This window comes from Cydia splendana, chromosome 1 (assembly GCF_910591565.1).
Source record: "Cydia splendana chromosome 1, ilCydSple1.2, whole genome shotgun sequence".
NCBI classification, from domain to species: Eukaryota; Metazoa; Arthropoda; class Insecta; order Lepidoptera; family Tortricidae; genus Cydia; species Cydia splendana.
The window spans coordinates 25,915,222-25,936,677 of NC_085960.1; the positions used below are offsets into that span (position 1 = coordinate 25,915,222).

Genomic DNA, 21,456 nt, shown 5'->3' on the forward strand with positions numbered 1-21,456 from the left:
AAGGGCGTCACTTCGAGCAATTGTAAACAAAAAATATAACTTCCTTAAAAAATTAATGTTAGATTTATTTTTTCATAAACGGTAGTTTTATTATTTTATTTACAGTTTATTATCGCAAATAATGAATCTCAAGCAGTTTTATCTCTTACAACACCGACGTTCTTTGAGGGGTGAGTCGTCTTACTAAATGTATGGGAGGGTTTGAAGTTAATGTTTGGGATATTTCTGCTTTTATTTAAAAAAAGTTATTAATGTAATTTTACTCATTGGGTAACGCACTTTCGATATCAATTTGAAGTTTTCTGATATCTATTATATTTACGGAATTATCGCCTGGCTACACTTAACGATTACACCCTGTATAGTATTTTTGATACTTTACTGATAGGTACCTTTAAATGAAGTTAAATGTCCTATTCGTCTTTTATGTTTTCTACGTGTAATAAATTAATGATTCTGCAATTGGTTTCAACATAATTATCAAATTAAAACGGTTTTTTTTTCTCAAATTATGGACAACAAGGCGCAATTTCTTTTAGAACAGACCGAAATTAATTTAACATCGAACTAAAGGAGCTCTATTACTCTAGTTCATGGTAAAATATTGCCAGTGTTTAAAACTGATGTTAAAAAGGTAATTTCTTTGAAAAATACATTTTATGAAAGTTAACGACTCTGGCAGGTTTTCTTATCTTTCTTTTCCGCTTGAAAGGGTGAAGCATAAAATATATCTTTTCACGCCACTGTTCGGAAATGTGGCAATAGATGGTCTAAAACCAAGCTGGAAAGTAGGCAATAGCTGTAGCACCTGAACCACCACTACTACAATGTTTCATTGTTATCATCAACTGTCATTGGTGACGGTTCGCTACAGCAATGAGTATCATAAAGGTCTTTTATGGCGCAACTTTTTCCTTCAATAATAAAATTAGGTTATTTAAATATAGGACCAATTTCTTGTTTGTTTTTTGTTTTTTAATTCGTTTAAAAATTCATTCAGTCAGATCATTCAATTCACGCGTAAGGCGTTTTTTACTTTTGTAGTTGTTTGTGGTTTTTTAGCAAAAACGCTTCTAAGTTTAGAGTCGGTTTGAAGCAAACAACAGAAAAACGCCACTTAAAGTGATAAAAAAGTAAAAAACCGGACAAGTGCGAGTCGGACTCGCCCATCGAGGGTTCCGTACTTTTTAGTATTTGTTGTTATAGCGGCTACAGAAATACATCTTACTCACATACTATCACGGTTCATGAGATACAGCCTGGTGACAAACAGACGGACGCACGGACGGACAGCGGAGTCTTAGTAGGGTCCCGTTTTTACCCTTTGAGTACGGAACCCTAAAAAGGCGGGATCGGAAAACATCACTGAATTGGATAGTGTAAATTGTGTTTGACTAAAAAATACAAGAAACACGTATCTACGCTCACTATAAAAATGAGTTCTTCTAGTGAAGAAAATTATATTCTTACGCTGACGTCTACCGAAATTCAAGAGACAGCACAGGCAGTGGCTAGTAATTTGCTACCAGAGAAATCGCGGGCTAGTACTTATAGTTATGCAATTTTTTTCTTATTTCCTCGCAGTAGTCGTGAAAAGCACTATGTAATGCCTCGGCCGGAAACGCTAAAGATGGACTCGTATTATTTGAGGGCCTCCACTGACGTGTCGGCCCTCAAACTCACTCGTCCATATTTTTGCGGTTTTCCGTCCTCTACTACAATGTACTATTAAATTCTCTGTAGCATGGTCTAATAAAACATGGTCTTCCATTCCCAGAGTGACACGGGCCTACGTCACAATAACATTGCCACTTTATTTCAACATAACATGTTACATGGGTACATTATACCTATGGTTAATAAGTTAAAATATTTCTTTATAATTTTATAGTTTTCATTTATATGTATTTTAGCTTAAATTTTACAATAACACGTCATTTTTAATTACTTAATTAGCAATATCTTCCGATTCACGAAAGAAATTTCAGACTTTCGGGTAATTCTGTTTATACTACTGGCAACACAGGATAGCGCTGTGCACATTTGACAATTCGGATCTAGATAACTTCATGCCCTGACCGTCATCCTTGTCGAACGCGTGTTAATTGTTATTTCCTTCTCGCTCAGTGTCAGCAGTCGCAGTGTTTTCCAAACTTTTCACGTCGTAAGTTTGGTAATTAATGTGTAACTGTGAATTAGTTTTTTAAACGTTTGTCTTGTATAGATAAATAAAGTTTAATTTAATAAGTACATTAGATTTGTTTTATTTTACTATGTTTCTACATGAATAACTTAAAATTAATGCCGTTAAAATAATTTTCACCGTTGGTTAAAATTCTCCCACATTTCAAAGTTTGAGAACCTGTAAACAGCATGATGACGTAGACGCGTGTCAGTTAGGTCATACGCGAATCTCGGAATGGAGTACCAGGCGGAGTATATTATTATACCATGCTCTGTAGGTACTTTGCGATCTCAACATGAAAGACGCGAACCGCGCGAACGAGGCAAGCATACTATAAAATGTGTATTATTCTATGTTCAGAATATATTGGAGCTATATATAATTGTACAGAGTTGGGTCAAATAACAGAATCATATGCAATGACCTTAACAACAATAATTCGTCTTACCCTCTAACCCTGGCTTTAACTATAATGTAGGCATAATTTTGCGGTTGCGTGCGTCTCCTCGACCACCTTCGGGTTTTACAAGTGATGTCATTTGTGAAGTCAATTCACTCAATTCATGAGTCAGTCGTGAGTAAGGATGTGGCATTTGACGCTGGTCAGCGCCCAGAAAAGTTAAGGCAAGCGATAAGAAATCAAATTGCTGTGTCTGAGAACTTAGTGGCGTGCAGTGGGCATTATAGGTCAGATTACCTCATTATATAGTCGGCATTTTTATGCATGTTTGATATATGTTCAATCATTTTATGTGTTTATTATGACTTGCTCGGTTGTAATATTTATATGATTGTACAGAATAATATCCTTGCAAATAATACTCCCATGTTTATACAAACGTGTGCGGTGAATGAAAAATTCAGAACAGCCTGTGGTAAGTAAGCTCTGGCGGCTTGACCCCTCTAGCCCACTTCTTACACCCCAGTAAGGTTATTTAAACAAATAATAGAAGTGGCCTTTTTATATGTATTAATTAATCAATTACCAGATTACAGAGCCTTTACCATCCCAACATTACAAAGCCTTTACCTGCAGTGCTTGTTAAGCAGTTAGGTACTGACGTCTACGCCGTAGACTTCTACGATTTGATTGGAGTTCGTAGCGTCATCTCATCTCTTCTCTGTTCAATTTCACTGAGTCAAATGTCAAATAGATTTGATTGTTTTTACTACCTATCCTATATGAAAACATGATCACAAGTATAATCAGCATATACAAGTTCTGGCCTACCGACTTGAAGTGCTGGTTCAAGACGACCGGTCTGGCCTAGTGGGTAGTGACCCTGCCTATGCCTATGAAGCCGATGGTCCCGGGTTCGATTCCTGGTAAGGGCATTTATTTGTATGATGATACAAATATTTGTTCCTGAGTCATGGTTGTTTTCTATGTATTTAAGTATTTATATATTATATATATCGTTGTCTGAGTACCCACAACACAAGCTTTCTTGAGCTTACCTTGGGGCTTAGTCAATTTGTGTAAAAATGTCCTTAATATTGATTATTTATTTATTTATTTATTTTATTTATTTTTACAAGTCAGGTATCTCTACAACAGTAAGTATTATGTTTCTAAAATTTTAGATATATTATAACAAGGTTCAAACAACTATCTTTCGCAGTTCATGGCGCGTTTTCAAGTAGATTAAAAATATTTTACTTCTATTTCTCAAAATATTATATTAATACTTTTAAAGGCCTTTACGTTATGGTGGAGGTGTGTTCAATATTCATTTAAATGCCAATATTATACAAATTCAATATGTGTACAACTGTACAAATCCACACTCATCGAATACGTTTTCGATATCATTCCGATACGCGAATTGCACATTTGAGAATAAGCCCTGTATGTTATGGCAAGCAAGCGGCAAATTGCCTCTTTGTTCCACTTCAGCAAGACGTTGGTTGTAGGTAATTACCGGTGTGTACCAAATAGCCAGTACCCTGGGCCAAGCCAATCGATATCACACCCACTTTTTCATAACATGCAAAATTATGGCCACCACATTCGAGTAACCCAATTGCAGTATATTTATGGACACTCCGGTCTCCGGTATTAGGCACGCGTGCCATAGGTAGTTAGGTGGGTATATTGTTTAGTTTTCGTGCGTCACATAATTAACGACGATCTTTGCTAATATAAATTTAAGGCGCCACGGGAATAATTATGTTCGTATGATTAAGTAAATGATTTCTATATTGACAAAAGAAAAGCGATTTTAGATGGTAGCCGACTTACTTTGACGATTCGAATAGGTAATCATTTTGCTTTTATTACAAGTACCTAATGTACATTTGTTTAGATAAATTATTAGTGCTGTGGTGATGCTATTGTATGTATTTCATGTTGGGTAGTAGATTCTAATCAGATTATAATGGACGGTGTCGTTGTTAATAGATATTCTTTAACGACGTGAATTAAAAGTTGCGACATTATGGAACATATATAATTTGGTTCTGTAGCGTGCAACTTAACAAAAGGCAGCCTGGACTAAAGTTATATTAGGACTTAATCAATAAAATAACAAAACAAGTTAAAATATAATTGAAATCCATCGTCTGGTTACAACTATTAAACCTTTGCCACACTCCCAACTCTAATAAATGTAACGACACTTCACACGTGGAAATCCGTCTATATTAGTTGCAATTGCGGCTGCGGCATGTACCTATGTACTAAAGAAATTCAAACAATCAAACAGATCTACTATCATTTGCCCTCATTTGAAATCATTTGTCCATGCATTCCACGTACTTATATATTGTTGCGAGTAATAACATATATTAATAATAGATTTTTTAAATTTGAATGTCGCCGTTGAGCGCTCATGGTGTTATGGTACTCGTACCCACTGCTCGTACCATTTTCTAGTGTTGTATGAATACTCACATTGTTTCTCGCGCCGACGTCTGAGCCCAGCTCGATGAGCCGCTCGACGAAGGATGTGCGGTTGTCCTTCACGGCGTACATGAGCGGCGTCATGCCCGTGGTCTGCGGAATGGAAAAAAAATCTCTCCATTATAATTATAAGAGAAACCTAAAACTAGGTACCATAAAGTTTGTCCATTCCCAACATACATGCACTTACTTCCTTTAATGCATTGTATATTACTTCTATAGATCTATCATAGGGTGACTGCTATAGTTATATATTGGCTAGTATATAGTAATTGGCCACTCTTAATAATAAGGGTTCAAATGTTTCAATTGGCTTGTTTCTTTCTGATTTGTAAGGAGTGACCAATTACTATATACTGGCCAACAACTATAGCAGTCACCCTATACGAATTACTCATAGGCGCTTGCTTAATGCTTATCTACTTATCAATAGGTACAGGCAAAACCCGACTACGTTTTTTTCGTATAAAAATTATTCCCGTTCTTAATCGAACTGTAGCCTAAATATCCTCGTTATAACTAAAACAAATCTATTGACCCCTCGCCAAGATCAGCTCATTATTATGACTTTACGGTGCAACACACGACACCAACATACCCGATTATGATTGAAACAGACACCCACACATACACACAGCAAGTGTTATGATTTTAACAGTGTATGTATATTGGATGTATGTAGGTACTGTATGTACATACTATTTGCTATCATGGGAGGTCAGATCACATTTCAAAAAAAAATAAGGAAATATTATGACCAAACATAGCATTAATGATTTTTTTTGGCATATTAATTATAGTTGTTTTTACATCGAGTTACTCCATCTTGTGACGGGTTCTTACTATAAAAAAGGATCCGGGACGTGAGAGATTCATTAATACGAATAATAAATGATATTAGGTCACCGTAGTGATACGGAATCGGCCTTCCCTGACCTTAACATTATTTCTGTTCAAGACGTAAACAACTTTGATATCTAAATTAAATTTGAACCAATCTAATCTTGTGGTCGAATCATTACGGGTTAATATCGCGTTTTATAACGGAAGACATATAAACATTTATAAAAATATTTAATGTTACGATGCTGACTGTCTGGAGCTTCTTTTCAGAGTTTTCGTGTTTTAGGACTGACCCCGCATGACTAATGTCCCTCAATTCTAGTCAACTTCATTGCCTTTTATATAAATCATATATTCGATCACTTAGAACGTCAGTATTTTGCTGTATCTGAAATTTGTATCCTAAATTATCATTACTTGTCAGTTCATTGTTCTCTAATAATCGGGAAGCAGGTTTATATATTATATGTATGTACACGTAAGTATATTATATCAATATGTACATACCTATGTTTAGAATTATATAATACTACCTAGGTATGTTATTTGGTATAAATATTTGTATTTAGTATTACATATTTAATTTCTCTTATACCTATTGTAAACATTTTCCGCACGTATTACTATTTGATCTCTGTTTGGCCCAAAGATCAAATGGTAGAGAATGCCTTCTGCCAGTAAATTCGCCTTTTGTTCAACTTTTACTGGTATCGTCTTGGGTCATTCGTCACAATCTTCGGTGGCTTTCAATGTAGAATGAGTGACGAAAGCAGAATAAAACTATATTAACTTAGTGAGGAAAAATTCAATAAATCAGACCTAATGAAAATCCAATAATGAACACTATGCATTAGGTATTTAACGTCTTTTTGCGTTAACTTTAACGCTATTTTGTTATACGACGGGAAAATTACGTTTTAACATTGACATAGATATCTAGGGACTGGCCTTACGGGCAAGAATAATGAGGCATGATAGGGGCCAGTACAGCGGTGTGACACCGGTACAACGCGATTGGTTGATGAGTTCGCATCACGCGTGCTATTGGTCGCAACTAGTTGCGTTAGACTGCACGATTGGCTGGAATTCGTGAGTCACACCGCTAAACTAGTACCATTTTTAGTGCCCGTAAGTCCAGTCGATAGATATATACGTTAATTCGTTTTAATTTGCATAGTTTTATTAATGTGGTTCATTAAGACACGTCCTTGAGGCTGTCACGACGAGCTTCACGGAATAATCGCTGTTAATGTTTTCAGTTTAGAGTAGCAGAGCGGCCCGAGCTTCCGTGCCGATAACAAGCGGCCGAGCTGTCCTCCGCCGCGAGTCATACGCTCAAGCGGGCTTCTTTTTAGGAGGCGGTGGATACTTGCATAGGACATGAGTGACATGACTAAGCTCGACTTGCACCATTTCACTAATCCGGGGTTAACTGGTTAAACCTGGGGTTACTACGGTTACCAGTACAATTTTGACACTGAGTTAACGATTTAACCGCTTAACCCCGGTTAGTGGGATAGTGCAAGAGGCCCTTACCCGCTTATTTATAAAACTTTACAAGCCTCGGTTAGTTAATTTATGTTTTAACCCTTTTCTACAAATACATTTAGTAGGTTGAGTAAGGTCATTTAGCATGCACTTTAGTCTCAGGCGATGCCGGTTGGCACGATTGTTCCTTAGGTCAAACAAAGCTGATTTGCCCCGGTAGCCGGGAGATCGTACCATGCAGACCCCCCAAAAAGGGGGGGTGAAAGGGTCGGCTCCCAGGTCCAATCTATGCTATATTCCTTCCTAGTCTTAGCAACTAGGGCAAGTTATATATCATTTTCGTATAATGTAGGGACGGGGACATTTTCGAAATAATTATTGTACCTTTCCATACGAAAAAAAAATTGTACAAAAAATGAAAATATTATGTATTTTTTTGTGACAATTTTGGATGTTACAATCACAGTGTGGCGATTTGCACTAAATAAAAAATTTGACGATGCAGCCCATGTATTCTTTATTCAGAAAAATATCACTTTATAGTAGGCATTCATACATTTTACCGTAATAAAAAAATAATTTATAGCGCGTGGCGGTAACGATTTCCATACAAATGGTACTATGCCCAAAGTAAAAGATTAAAAATGTTTACCAAAACACTGAATTTGGCATTTTAAAAGTTTAAATATAATGTTTTAATGATTTTTCCATGCGTTTTTGCCCTTCTTTGGTACAAGTTTGTTGTTTTTATTTTAATTCCATACAAACTATCTCCCCCCCATTTCCCAACACAAATGTTCCATACATTTGTGTTCCTTACTAAACCTACATTAAGGCTCATTTGCACTATCCCACTAACCTGGGGTTAAGCGGTTAAACTGTTAACCCAGTGTGAAATTGTACTGGTAACCATGGTAACTCCAGGTTTAACTGGTTTACCCCGGGATAGTGGAACGGTGCAAGTGGGCCTAAGTCTAATTGGTAGATAAGGACAAAGTATTAATAGGTAATTGACGCTTGTAGTGCGTTTATGAATAACGCCATAAGACTTTGCATCCAAACTTTCACTTTCACGTTTCACTTTTTTTGCACTTGTTTCTTTCTGCTTAAATCGGATTTTACGTTGAACTAAATATTAAAGAAACATCTAAAAAAGTAAAAAAATATACATGTAGGTATTTTCGAATATTTTGACCTAGAAATTACGAGCCCTGACAATTTATAGGTAAAAAAATATTGTCTCCCAGATGACCACATATTTTCTCAATTAATGTTTTGATCATTCAATTTTTTTAAGTCGGTCCTTAAAAATAGCAAAAAAAAGTGCTATCTACTCAGATATACTTGGTCGGATCTCTCAATGTCATAGTCGCTAAATTTGCTTGTGTACGGTTCCCGCTCTCGCTTGCAACTCGTTGACTACCTTCGGAATTAGCAGCACTCTTCCCATGATTGGCTGAGAGTGCGCGTGGCCTCGCTTTAACAATTACTCTAATGATCTCTCACACAAACAGTTATTAACTACATTTTGATTTACACTTTAAACTGAACGGAAAATGTTTTAAAGCCTTTATATTAGGTACAAGTTTACGACGGCTTCGGACACCTTTTCTTTATATCTACCCGCGGGGTGGTTACGAAACTGTAAACTACAGGGGGCCTAGCCAAGACGACAATCGTACATCGACAAACGCCAAGCGAAAAGAAAAAAAATTGGTATCGGGATGACAGATGCTACGAAAAGTCACGTGACTATTTCCATAAGTACATTATTTGTGTTTCGATTGGCGTTATCTATCAACAATTGTTATCTTAGTTATATAAGCCCCCTGTTCTGCGACTTCGCGCGCCTAAATCAGCCCGGTAGACCGCCTGGGCCCTCTTTCACCAACGTGACAGGTCCGACAATTGTCGACATCACTGTTACTGACGTCACATGCCTCCATAGGCTACGGTAACCGCTTACCATCAGACGGGCGGTGTGGTTGTTTGCCACCAACATGTTAATAAAAAAAAACTCCACTATCTCGCCAGTTAATAAGTATTTATTTTGCGAAGCTAATGACAATTGTCACAAGAAATACGACAATTGTCACGAAATTCCGACATAGAACTCATTTGCTGTCAAGAATTACTGAAAGTTCTTTGAAATCTTGTGACAGTTGTCATCATTGTCATCATAAACATCGCAAGAGAAATACCTGTTTTTTGCCAATATAATAAAGTTTTTTTAAATAATACAATGATGGTGACAAACAGGAATACGGCCCGCCCGATGGTAAGCGATAACCGTAACCCATGGATGCCTGTGACGTCAGCAACTATGAGACTTGTCGAATTGTCGCACCTGTCACGTTGGTGAAATAGGGGCCTGGTGTTATAAGGGTTTTACAAAAAGTTATAATTCGGGTTGGAGTTTAAATAGGTATGTAGGTAAGTAAATAAGTACCATACATGATTAATATACCTTGGTACCCTACAAATGTAAACCGCTCATTTAGTTAAGAAATAAAAAAATCATAGACTAGGTCACATTTTAATTCCCATATACTATAATAGATGGGATAGGTCTAGACACACCTAACTCTTGCATTAGAGCTAGTAATAAAGGAGTGGAATCACCCGTAATGTAGCCGTAATTTAGGCAGATACATATAGCTCATGTCGAGGACGGCCTTGTATATTCTGTAAAATGTTAAGTAAATTACTGCGCAAGGTGAGTAAATTTGTTTGATATGCTAAAATAATACAATAGAAATATTTATGCCAATGTCAGTTAATTCCTTGAAACACTCTACTTAAATTAATTAAAAGAATTCATAATATAAAAAATTTCTTCCCAGCTGTGGTACTCAAATTGGCAAGATAGCATTAATCACATTTCATTCAGTCTAAATTTAAACAATAAATTTATGTAAAAAAACATAAATCCAAAAAGCTAAAATAAGTAAAGTCCTTGTTAGGTCAAACAAAAAATCTATTAAATTACTTATGCAAAATCTTTATAATGCCAAAGCGAGGTTAGTTGATTATTGTAAACATATTACCTATTCTACGTTTTTGTAGATAGGTACAAAAAAACTAATCATCGCTAATCGATCCCCCTACAAGCTAATTTCCGTAGGTGTCCTGATTTCGCGAATAACGTCGTGGCGGGGCGCTTCCTGAGCATTGCAATATCCGCTATGTAAACCCTTTTAGTAAATTGTCAGACCCGATTCAAGTGTTGACCCTTGGCCCCGATTATGAAAGCTGTAATGCTTTCGCATTGGCTTTAGGTGGCAATGTCATGGCAATGACAAATAGACGACCGGATAATTTAGGAGAACGGAAATTAGGCTATTCCATATTCGTAATGTAATAATACTCGTAATGTTGGAAATATCGATTAACATAGGTAAGTATATACTATTCAGAAAAAGTAAAATACCGGGTGTTCTGTGTTTTATCATTTTGTGTTTTTTACCTTAACGATAAACGATAACACACGTTACGCTTGTCACTTCGTTCGTCGTTATCTTCTTTGATTTTGGGATGCTTAGTCCTTATTTATGGGCAACAAGACGAGTTACTTGTGATAACACTATGCCTAATTCTACCCTCTCGCCTCATTCATCGTCGCATTGAACTCTAGGATATTATGATTATTGGTCGCTAGAGAAATTTTGGCGGACATTCTCACTGTTTATAGACAAAAGCGATGGTTTAAGAAATAAATAAGTTTTTGTTGATGTTTACACAGTGGAACCTCGATAGCACGAATCTCAAGGGAAACAACATCAAAAACTTCGTGTTAATGAGGTTTCGCCTTATAGAGGGCATCAACTTAGGGATGTTCTTATAGGATTTGGTTCGTCCTAAAGAGGTTTCGAGTTACCTCCTAGAGGTAAAACATTTGAAAATTTCGAATTATTTAAAGAGGTTAATTAATAGGTATACAAACTCGTAAAGTACAATATATTTTTCGAGTTACAGAGGTATACAGTTTTTATTTGTATTGAACTCTAACAAAATTTTGGTGGTAACTATGTATGTATTAGGAAAAATAATCCCACCTTCTACCAGCGGTAACTAAACTACTAATAATTTCCAGTAGTTACCACCAATTCGGTTTGGGATTTTTTTCCCAGTAGTTACCAGTGGTAAAGGGTGCGAAAAAATCCAAGTAGACAACTTGGTGGTAACTAGAAGGACTAACCCAGTTTTTTGACAAAATCTGATGAAAGCTGGGTGTGAATTGCAAAAGCTTTTGCCTATCGACTGCTAGGACTTTCCGATATTAGGTAGGGTTAGGGTTACCAGATGACAGGAATTTTCCTGACATGTCAGGAATTTTGGCCTTTTGTCAGGAATGGGGACGTAACACGAAAATATCAGGATTTTTTTGAATTGACAGACTTTTTTATAAAGTACCTTTTTATTTACTTAAATTAATCCACAAACATTGTGAAAAAATATTAAATTGCACTTCTAGGGCTGCATACCCAGCGTTGACCCCATGGCCCTCTCCCCGCCGTCAAAAATATGAATGTCAGGAAAAATATTCGGAAATCAGGAATTTTGTCAGGAAATTCTAAATTTGTATCTGGTAACCCTAGGTAGGGTTTAAAGAATGCAAGGTCACATCCGCTGTTTTATTCAGCTTATCAATTAGATTGATGAACTTCCGGGAAAGCTAAATGATAAAGAAAAGTTTTTTATCATAAAACTTCGTGTACCTACATATCTACCTGTAGGTAAACAACACTATAAAATATTGTTTAGATGTTAGTAATTTTTTGTTATGTAGATAAAGCGTTACATTTTGTACATAAAAAAAGGCTGGATTAGACTAATTTTGATTTTTAGTTTTGGGTAGGTACATTTCGCCAAATAGCATAAGTTTGGGAAGCTAAAAAAATACGGTCTGTTATTTTAGGTCACTCTATAACATATATAAAAATAAATCATATCGGAGCCGGACAGTTGGACATGTTTCCTTGTTAGTTACTACAAAAATCCTCTTTGACAATGCACGCGTAGGTGTAGGTAATTAACAAACTTTTTGACTGTACTCTGGTCACTTCCGTCATGCATAATTGCATATTAATAAAGAATTTCGAAAACGAACTAAAGTAAATAGTTTTGCGAATTCCTCAAGACTTAACCAAATTTTCACGCAGTTTATAGCTGGAATACTTAAGTTTATTAATCATACTTGCTTTGTGCTAAAAATTTATGAATTATTCATAAGGTTACGGCAGTTTGTTCTTGTCATTATAATACAAATTCGCAGCGAGTGTAAAATTAAAGGAAAATTGCGGTAAAGTGTTGTTTATCAGGCAATTAACTGGCTATTTTATTGCAGTTTTTAGTTTGACAGTGTACGAGTACCTACTACTACTACTACTATTACCTATTGTCATTATTTATTAGGAGTGTATGTTGAGCGGTGTCGGCAGATGGGCACTGTACAGTATACGACATCAACGCGACACGAGACCTGAATTGCTCAGAAAGACAACACAGTGAGATCGTCTCTTCCTTGTCTTGTCTATATTGTACCTAGTTATAATCTCATATCTAATAATACATCAAATAGGAATTCTTATACCTCACTTTATATTCTTGCACTTTAGGATATACTTAAAGATAACTTTGAAGATCATTCTTATTTAAAAATGCCATGTAAGCCAAAAAAAAAACTTAAAATTAACAAATATAATAATAAGCATACGAGTATCAGATAAATTATAATAAATTATAATATTAAGTACCGTAGAACGGGGTGAGTAGGTTTCGCGGGGAGAGGTGGGTCAAAATGGGGAGAGAAGGTTTGAGAGGGGGGTGAGAAGGGATTTTAAGGCTACTGCTACAAAAATAATTTATTCCAATTTAAAATGGAGCTATAGTAAGTGGGTTTTCCTCTTTATGAAATGGAACTACCCAAAATAAAATAAAAACTAAAATACAAACGTCCGCAACACTTATTATATACACCATTCAGTTTTCATATATAAAAATAAAATGTTATCGAGGTTTGAATTTCAGTTTTGACCCTACTCACCCCATTTTACGGCCTCAGATAAATTATAATAAATTATAATATTATAATTTATCTGATACTTACTCGTATACCTACTTATTATTATATTTGTTAATTTTAAGTAATTTTTTTGCATTACATGGCATTTTTAAATAAAAATGATCTTCAAAGTTATCTTTATGTTCTTAAAAACATGAATAAAGTATAAAAAACAATGTTTACAAATAAATAGATAGGTCAACGCCAAGGTCATTAATCCTATCGATTAAGCAGGCGCAAGCCACACGCAAAACTCCTTGCCTTGACACACAAATGGTCAGCACCACTTCCACCAATTTACATCTGAAATTATGTAGGCCACACCGTTTGCTGCCGGAAACGGGCCGATCGACGTGCTGAAGTATCAACGGTTACATTGAAATCTTGGCTTTTATTTCAATTACTGAACTGAAACGGATTAGGTACAGAACTTTGCTTATTGTTTTTCCTTATTTATTTTATTTAACATTTTAAATCAGGCAACAAGGCCCATATTACAAATACTTACCTTACATATAAACCTTTACCTTTTTACCTTACTTATAAATGCGTGTTTATTGTATGGGGAGTATTGAGGAGTAAGGAAAGAACAGACACATTTACGAATAAGGAATAAAGTGTAAATACTTTAGAATATCTATTACAAAATTTAACTCCTTTATTACTACAGATATCACTACACCTTATAAGACAAAGTCCCCCGCCGCGTCTGTCTGTTTGTGTGTAAGTATGTATGTTCGCGATAAACTCGCAAACTACCGAACGCATTTTCATACAGTTTTCACCTTTCAATAGAGTGATTCTTGAGGAAGGTTTAAGTGTATAATTTTTAACCCGTGCGAAGCCAGAGTGGGTCGCTAGTATAGGTATATATATATTTCCAAATTGGTTAGATATTAATTCGACTGATATTTGGTAATATTGCCATACACTACCAAAGAGCGAAATGAGCTGAGTAGGTATAGGTATAGGTAGGCGAGTGAGCCGAGGTATCTCTAGTACCTTAGTTGAGTGCTCTTCGCTTATTATCAGTAATCGTTAATTTTCCAGCAATTTTGGTGCAGCATAGTAAAAATAAAGGATTTTCTTCAATTTTTTTCTAGGGAGAGGATTGGTTAAGGTTAATATTACTGTTATTAACCCTAATTATCTATTCTAGGGCATATAGATGCACCAAAATTGCTGGAAAATTAACGAACACTGCTTATTAGGTATAGATGACTAAATACGAAGACAAAACAAATGTTTTGATTTTATCGTGATTATAAAAAAATAACTTGTTTGTTTCGTAGAATCGGCGCGTACTAGGCTATTATTTATATTGCTGACTCATATTTCGTTAAACTAGTATAATCGTGATATCATATTACAAGCAGTGTTAACGAATCGTCAGGTCACGCTCATACCCAGTTATCCGAGCGAGTTGAGTAAGCGACGGGAGCTGCAGTCCCGCGGCTTGGCTCCTTTGCGAGTTACGAGTAGGTGTATGGTATGGTAAGCAGTCCTCGTTACGCCCGCCGTCTGACACACTTTGCTCACGCTACGCTACGGGAGCTGCCCAGTAAAGATTTACTTTTTAATTGAGCCACTGGCACGCTTGCCGCTATCGTAAACGACTATTGTACGGCCAGAAATAGACGGCATGTAACTAAATTTCGTTTTTATTTATTATTAAAATGAGTGTTTTGAATCAGTGGACGCCTTCACCATTGGCAACTTTGTTGCGCAGTGGGCAAGATTATCTCAGTTTTGTTTTATGGTTTGAAATAAGTAGTTTTTTTTTTCTATTGAAATTGATCACGATTGTGATAATTATCACGTACAAAAATGAATTGTCGATAACTACCTAGTTTGGTTTTATGTGCAACGGGTTAGCAGGTTAGCACTGATTGACTAGCGCGTTATCTTTTCGCGGATTAGCAAAGTAATATTTTTGGTTTTAATTAATATGGATTTCCGCAAAGTAACGCCTGATTCTATTCACTATTTATTTGCAATGTTAATTTAGTCTCTTTATGAAAAATCTTGTAAGCAATATGATGAAAGATGGATATGGGAACTCTATTATAAAATAACTATATGATTCCTTCATATAATTAATATAATTAAGGGTTTAACCTCGCTAAAATCAACGCCATGATCAAACCAATGAAACATATAAGCTTCGCTTATATACGACTAATTGTTGATTTATCAAGAATACAACGGTAAAATGCGGACAAATGAATCATTTCACTGCCATTCTTCTTACATAAAATATATAAATATCACCCGAGCTTTAAACTGTACACAAATTCATCCTCTTTTTTTTAGATCGGGGTAGTTGTATTATTTCTCTGAATTCCCTGATAATATATTCTAATATAAGGAAAATAAAGAGTAGGTACCTACGGGTAGTTTAAACTGACAAAGAAAGTTTCTTAAAGCTACGTTAAAACGCGGTTCGTCCTCCCTCCATGTTTATGTGATATCTTGGCAACGGTCGCGTGCAGCGAACAGTCATCTTTACTCGTTTTTACTGCCGATGCCGGGAGTCAGTTTACTGCGAGATCGATCAACCATCCCTGTATGATTTGTTTTGGTTTTTCGTGATACACGAAACGAAATATGTACTTATTTAGATTGAAAATTAATCAGTGCACTCATTCCGGTTTTAATTTTTTTGATGCTTAGGTACCCACCTAGGTACCTACTAAATTTGATAGACCACAACCAATATAGAAAAACAATAGATAAGTGGCAATATGGAATTAAGTTCCTTTCACGTGCTATTGGCTCGTTCTTAAAATAAAAAATGAAAACAGTATCCCTATTAGGTCTACCGGGTGTGGCTTGTAACAGGAGCAAATAATTAAACTGTAAGCTGTACTTAAAAACCGGGCAAGTGCGAGTCGGCCTCGCGCACTAAGGGTTCCGTACCATAATGAAAAAAAAAATGGAAAAAATGCAAAAAAGAAAAACGGTCACCCATCCAAGTACTGACCACGCCCGACGTTGCTTAACTTTGGTCAAAAATCACGTTTGTTGTATGGGAGCCCCATTTAAATCTTTATTTTATTCTGTTTTTAGTATTTGTTGTTATAGCGGCAACAGAAATACATCATCTGTGAAAATTTCAACTGTCTAGCTATCACGGTTCGTGAGATACAGCCTGGTGACAGACGGACGGACGGACGGACGGACGGACAGACGGACGGACGGACAGCAAAGTCTTAGTAATAGGGTCCCGTTTTACCTTTTGGGTACGGAACCCTAAAAACCGGTGAGTATAAGTAGGTACTTATCTTATTTTACGAAGTAATTAAAACGAGTACTTAACTAATAATAAGATGAGAATATTCCACGGCTATGTGTGTTGAAATTCGTTTATCAGCTTTTAGTGTTATCTAAAAAAACACTAATGGTGTGTTGTGATTTTGATAGCTATTACCAGATTTAATGGTGTTTGTACAAAAGCACAAGTAAATGATGCCTGATACATTGACTATAGATATAAATTATCAAATTGTATCTACTCAAGGTAACTACTAAAACACATATCCAACCATAAACATTATTTGTACCAAAAATGCAAGTCTCGCAACGCTATGAGTGCGTACTACAAAAAAGTTTTGAGACGTAATATAAATCCGATTCGGTTAATTTATTTAATACGGTTCTATCTATCTACCATTCCATAGAACACAAATGTTATAAATTGTTACCTAATAATGATTATTGATTAATTATAACTACAACTAATTAGGTAGGTACATGTACATACCTGTTATAGTGACCGCATCAATAACAGTTTTTTTTTAATAAAATGAATAGGCGACACGCTTTCAGTGCCCATTGATCAAATATATAAATAGATAAATTGTCGTTAACTTCATTAAACGTGCTTCAAGCCTCAAACTACTTGTGTTATTAATCGTTTGTCTTAAGTTGTAATTTTTACTTATGTATTTGTAAGAATTGTTTAAAATATAAACTGACTGACTGAATTTTCTAAAGTTTCGTGTAGGTATAAGGGGGTTAGTATCTAGTTACTTGATTCTAGTAAGTACGGTATTAAGACAGCATATAAAATGTTTAAGCTGGCTTAATTTTATATGTGACAATCCTCCGATGAACTAAAGTCTTGTTCATCTTAAGATCAGCTGCCCCTAAGTAGAAAATAGGTACCTAATGCACTTGGAGCGGTACCTATTCTGATTTTACAATTAGTTATATTTTTGATACTGAATATGTATAATATCTTGTAGGACAATCTTATAAATATATTATATAATATTTATAGACTGTCCGATACACAATTACCTACACATGATCCATGATCCTAACTATCGACCTTGAATCAGTTCAAGCGAGATGTCTTATGGCACCACTTGCACCAAGCGCGAACAATGTTAGCATATCAATGTCAAAACAATACCTAATAGATTTTGAAATCTGAATACCGCTCTTGATAAAAAAATCCCACTTTTAATAAAGGCAAGCCTAAAGGGGCTCACAGATTACCAGTTCGCCGGACGATATCAGCCTGTCAGTTGTTCGGAACTGCCAACTTTTGCGTTTAACTGACAGGCCGATATCGCCCGGCGGACTGGTAATCAGTGGGCCCCTTAAGTAGCATGTGTGCTACGACGTAGCACTTAGCTACGGCTTTGGTACAATGGCTCACCACTGCAACCAACACCGGAAATTGGACGGGGATCCTCATTATACCTTATATTCGAATTTATTTCAAAATTATTTCAATATTTGTCGTACTTCTAATCCGGATTAGATTCCAATTAGTCTGATTAACGGATCACTCAAACATAATACGATGTAAGTAATACCCAGAAATTAGGCTGCAGTGTCTTTCACTTTCGGGACTTTCCAGAGACTCAATTCAGACTCATATACTTATCCTTAACATTTTGCAACAGGAGGAAGTAGGTATCAAAAGTTTAATTTGTGCTTCTATCTGACTCTAACAATTTATGCGAAGTGTGAACATTTTTATTTAGTGTTGGTGGAGTGGAGTGCAGTTGCACAAAACCAATTCGATTCCAAATCATATTTAGTTGGTAAAATGCTCCTTATGGGAATTGGTACGTAAAACCCACCAGAGTTTAAAGGGAGGTAGAATTTACTGTGGTACCTATCTACAGTCATCAGCATCAAAAAATAGTGTACTTCTTTGGTTCTCACTATTTGATGTGATTTTTGTAGTGATTAGTGAATATCTGTTTTCCCTTATATATTTATTTCTCGAGTCTGCTTCAATATGTTAATTACTGTACTATTTTTACTATTTGCATGTTTAAATTTGCTAAAAAAATAAATAAAAAATTGTAGGTATGGATATGAGACTTAGCAATATGTCGACCTCGCGTTCTAACCAAAAATATTAAAATTATGGTTGACAATTCTTAACGATATTCATGTTAAATAATTTCAGATATGGGTAGGTAGGCACTATATAGGTACTTAGGTATGTCTTGAGGAAATAAAAACTCCTATAAGTAATTAATTGCCTAAATAATTGAATGAATACAGCGGTACAGAACTTGATTAACAGTATTCATACATGCTTATTGTATTTCCTGGCATCGATATGCATAAGTGAGACGTATTCGCTATTTATAATTCCTTTAAAACAGTGATTTGATTTCGTGTCTAAAGCTACATTTGAAAGTTTTCTACCCCGATAAAACAAAAAGTTTCTAGGGTAAACTTAACTTCTACGTAGATTTTTATCAACATTAAATTGCACCTGGCCAAAGTTTGCGTCTGATAACTGATTATACATACATGCTAGAGCGCAGACAAGACAACATAACTGCTTGTTTTTTATTTTTTATTTTCTGCAGTGAAAATAATAAAAACCTATTTACTTAAACCGGCATTTCGCTGAATTCTTTTGATCACTGTTGAGCACGAATGAGATGTATTTTTTATAATATACGGGTATTGAAATATGTACGTATGTGGATAGATGATTATTGATTACAAACTACACCTTAAATTTTTTTTGGAAAAGTAATTCATAATAGATATAAAATACATTATGATTTTATTTTCAAATACAATAAACGAACGCAGTTTATTTTGCAAATGAACGTTGGCTTTAAAGTGTAACAAACTGTAATGCAATTTAATTTCTCAGACAAGAAAATATTCACAGTCATTTCTAACTAAAGTAAACAGCGTAACCGTACCTAGTCGTAATATCATTACTAAATAGTTTGCTAGAACAACGAAATAACGCTTTTCATTTGTTATGTTTTCCGAATCTTGTGTAATTTTCTCTACTGGAGAATTCATACTGTAATTTATTCACAAGAATGATAATTGCTAACCGGATCGTGTATGCCCGCCATGGGCACGGTGACGGCGTCCTCTCCGCCGGCCGCCACCAGCTTCTCCAGCACTTTGAGAGTGTTCTCCACCGCCGACCATTCTGTCTTCTGGGCCAGCACCAGCACCTTCGCTGCCGCCTCCCGCATGTTGACCCCCGCGCTGGGAGGCTTTGGAACGTCTCCATTGCTCTCCTTAATCTCTTTCTTATCACCGTTGGCGGAGGACGTCTCATCCTTATCTTCCGTGACCTTCGCCGCTGCTGATTTATCATCTTCGGTGTTTTTCTTAGGCGGACCCTTTCCGCCTTTTTTGCCGGCTGGCGCTTGAGACATCCTCACTTCATAACCGGGCCAGGTTCACGATCACTTCTTCATCACTACACTGTGGCGTCGCGTATCACCGTGCTCGGTCTGGGCTATGTTGAGCGCAGGGCGGGCGGGCCATGACTGCGGCACGGTTGCGTAGCTCAGCCGATTTCTTGCATGATTCGAGTATATAAAGGCGAAGGCAGGTGCGCGAACCGGATTTACAAACAAACTTGAATCGGCGATGTCTCAAAACGTCACATGCATTGGCTCGATTTTAACTTTTCTGTTATCGGGGGATCGCTGCCAGACTTGTAGCTACCTATGATGCGATGCACGTTGGAAAAAATAATGGAATTTAGAATACTGAAAGAAAACCAGTGGGTGTAGATATAGTACATTGTGTATTAAGGGCGGGAAATAAGAAATTACGAACGAGTGTCAATTTTAAGCCCGACGCGAAGCGAGGGCTTAAAATGTTCACGAGTTCGGAATTTCTTTACCGCCCGTGGCACACACAATGTTTTTCATCACACTTGTAAGGAAAAAAAGGAGAATTAATAAAAACAAACTTCTGTATAAAACACTTTTCCGCCCTAGGGCGAAAATTTCAATTTCCCGCCCGCAAGCCCTACGTGTAAATAAGTGTTTTTCATCACACTTGCTCGGAAAAGATTTTTTCCGCCCTAGGGCGAAAATTTCAATTTCCCGCCCGCAAGCCCTACGTGTAAATACATCTTTTCCGAGCAAGTGTGATGAAAAATATTTTCCATAACATAAGTAGTGGAATTAAAAACAGACTGGTGGTTATCTAAAGAATTCGCTTTAAATAAACATCCCTACGAAATGTTTAGTTTAGGTGGGTGGTAAATATAATTGCTTTTTCTAATTTAGGAATGCAAGTACACAGCTATCGTTGTCAATAGATTACATTTTGTTGATTACATTTATAGTAAATTGGTAAAACGTGCCGAGTCACGTACTCGTAGAGCCGGTTTGAAGGTATCAAGACTTTGACGAGAATATCGTAATTTCAATATGCTGGAAGATTATCCATTGAAGAGGATTGTGCTGACATCATATTTCAGGGACTCCAAAAAGCCGCATTCGGCTCACGAGCCGTGGTTTGCCAACATTACACGCCCTGAAAATAATATCTGAAATATAAGCACAAAAACAAATTTGAACTAATTTAATTCCAATTAGCAATTAAGCCTTTGTAATGCGTAAGGTCTTCATTCTTAACTTCGCGGGTATAAATGATCAAAGATGAAGATATTACTTATAAATAGAACCTTTATTGTTACACCAAAGTAAATTAAAAAACCCCTTCGCA

At 36.1% G+C, this 21,456-nt stretch overlaps 1 protein-coding gene across 1 annotated transcript in view; it reads right to left on the reverse strand.

Moving 5' to 3' along the window:
- The window catches only part of LOC134792320 (serine/threonine-protein phosphatase 6 regulatory ankyrin repeat subunit B), a 54,863-nt gene extending 34,427 nt beyond the window's left edge, over positions 1-20,436 (reverse strand). The window contains exons 1-2 of the mRNA XM_063763592.1: positions 19,815-20,436; positions 5,079-5,180 (exon numbers count right to left, since the gene is read on the reverse strand). Coding sequence (XP_063619662.1) covers positions 5,079-5,180; positions 19,815-20,147 — 435 coding nt within the window. The 5' untranslated portion in view covers positions 20,148-20,436. The remainder of the gene's footprint in view (positions 1-5,078; positions 5,181-19,814) is intronic.
- Between the last annotated feature and the right edge of the window lie 1,020 nt (positions 20,437-21,456).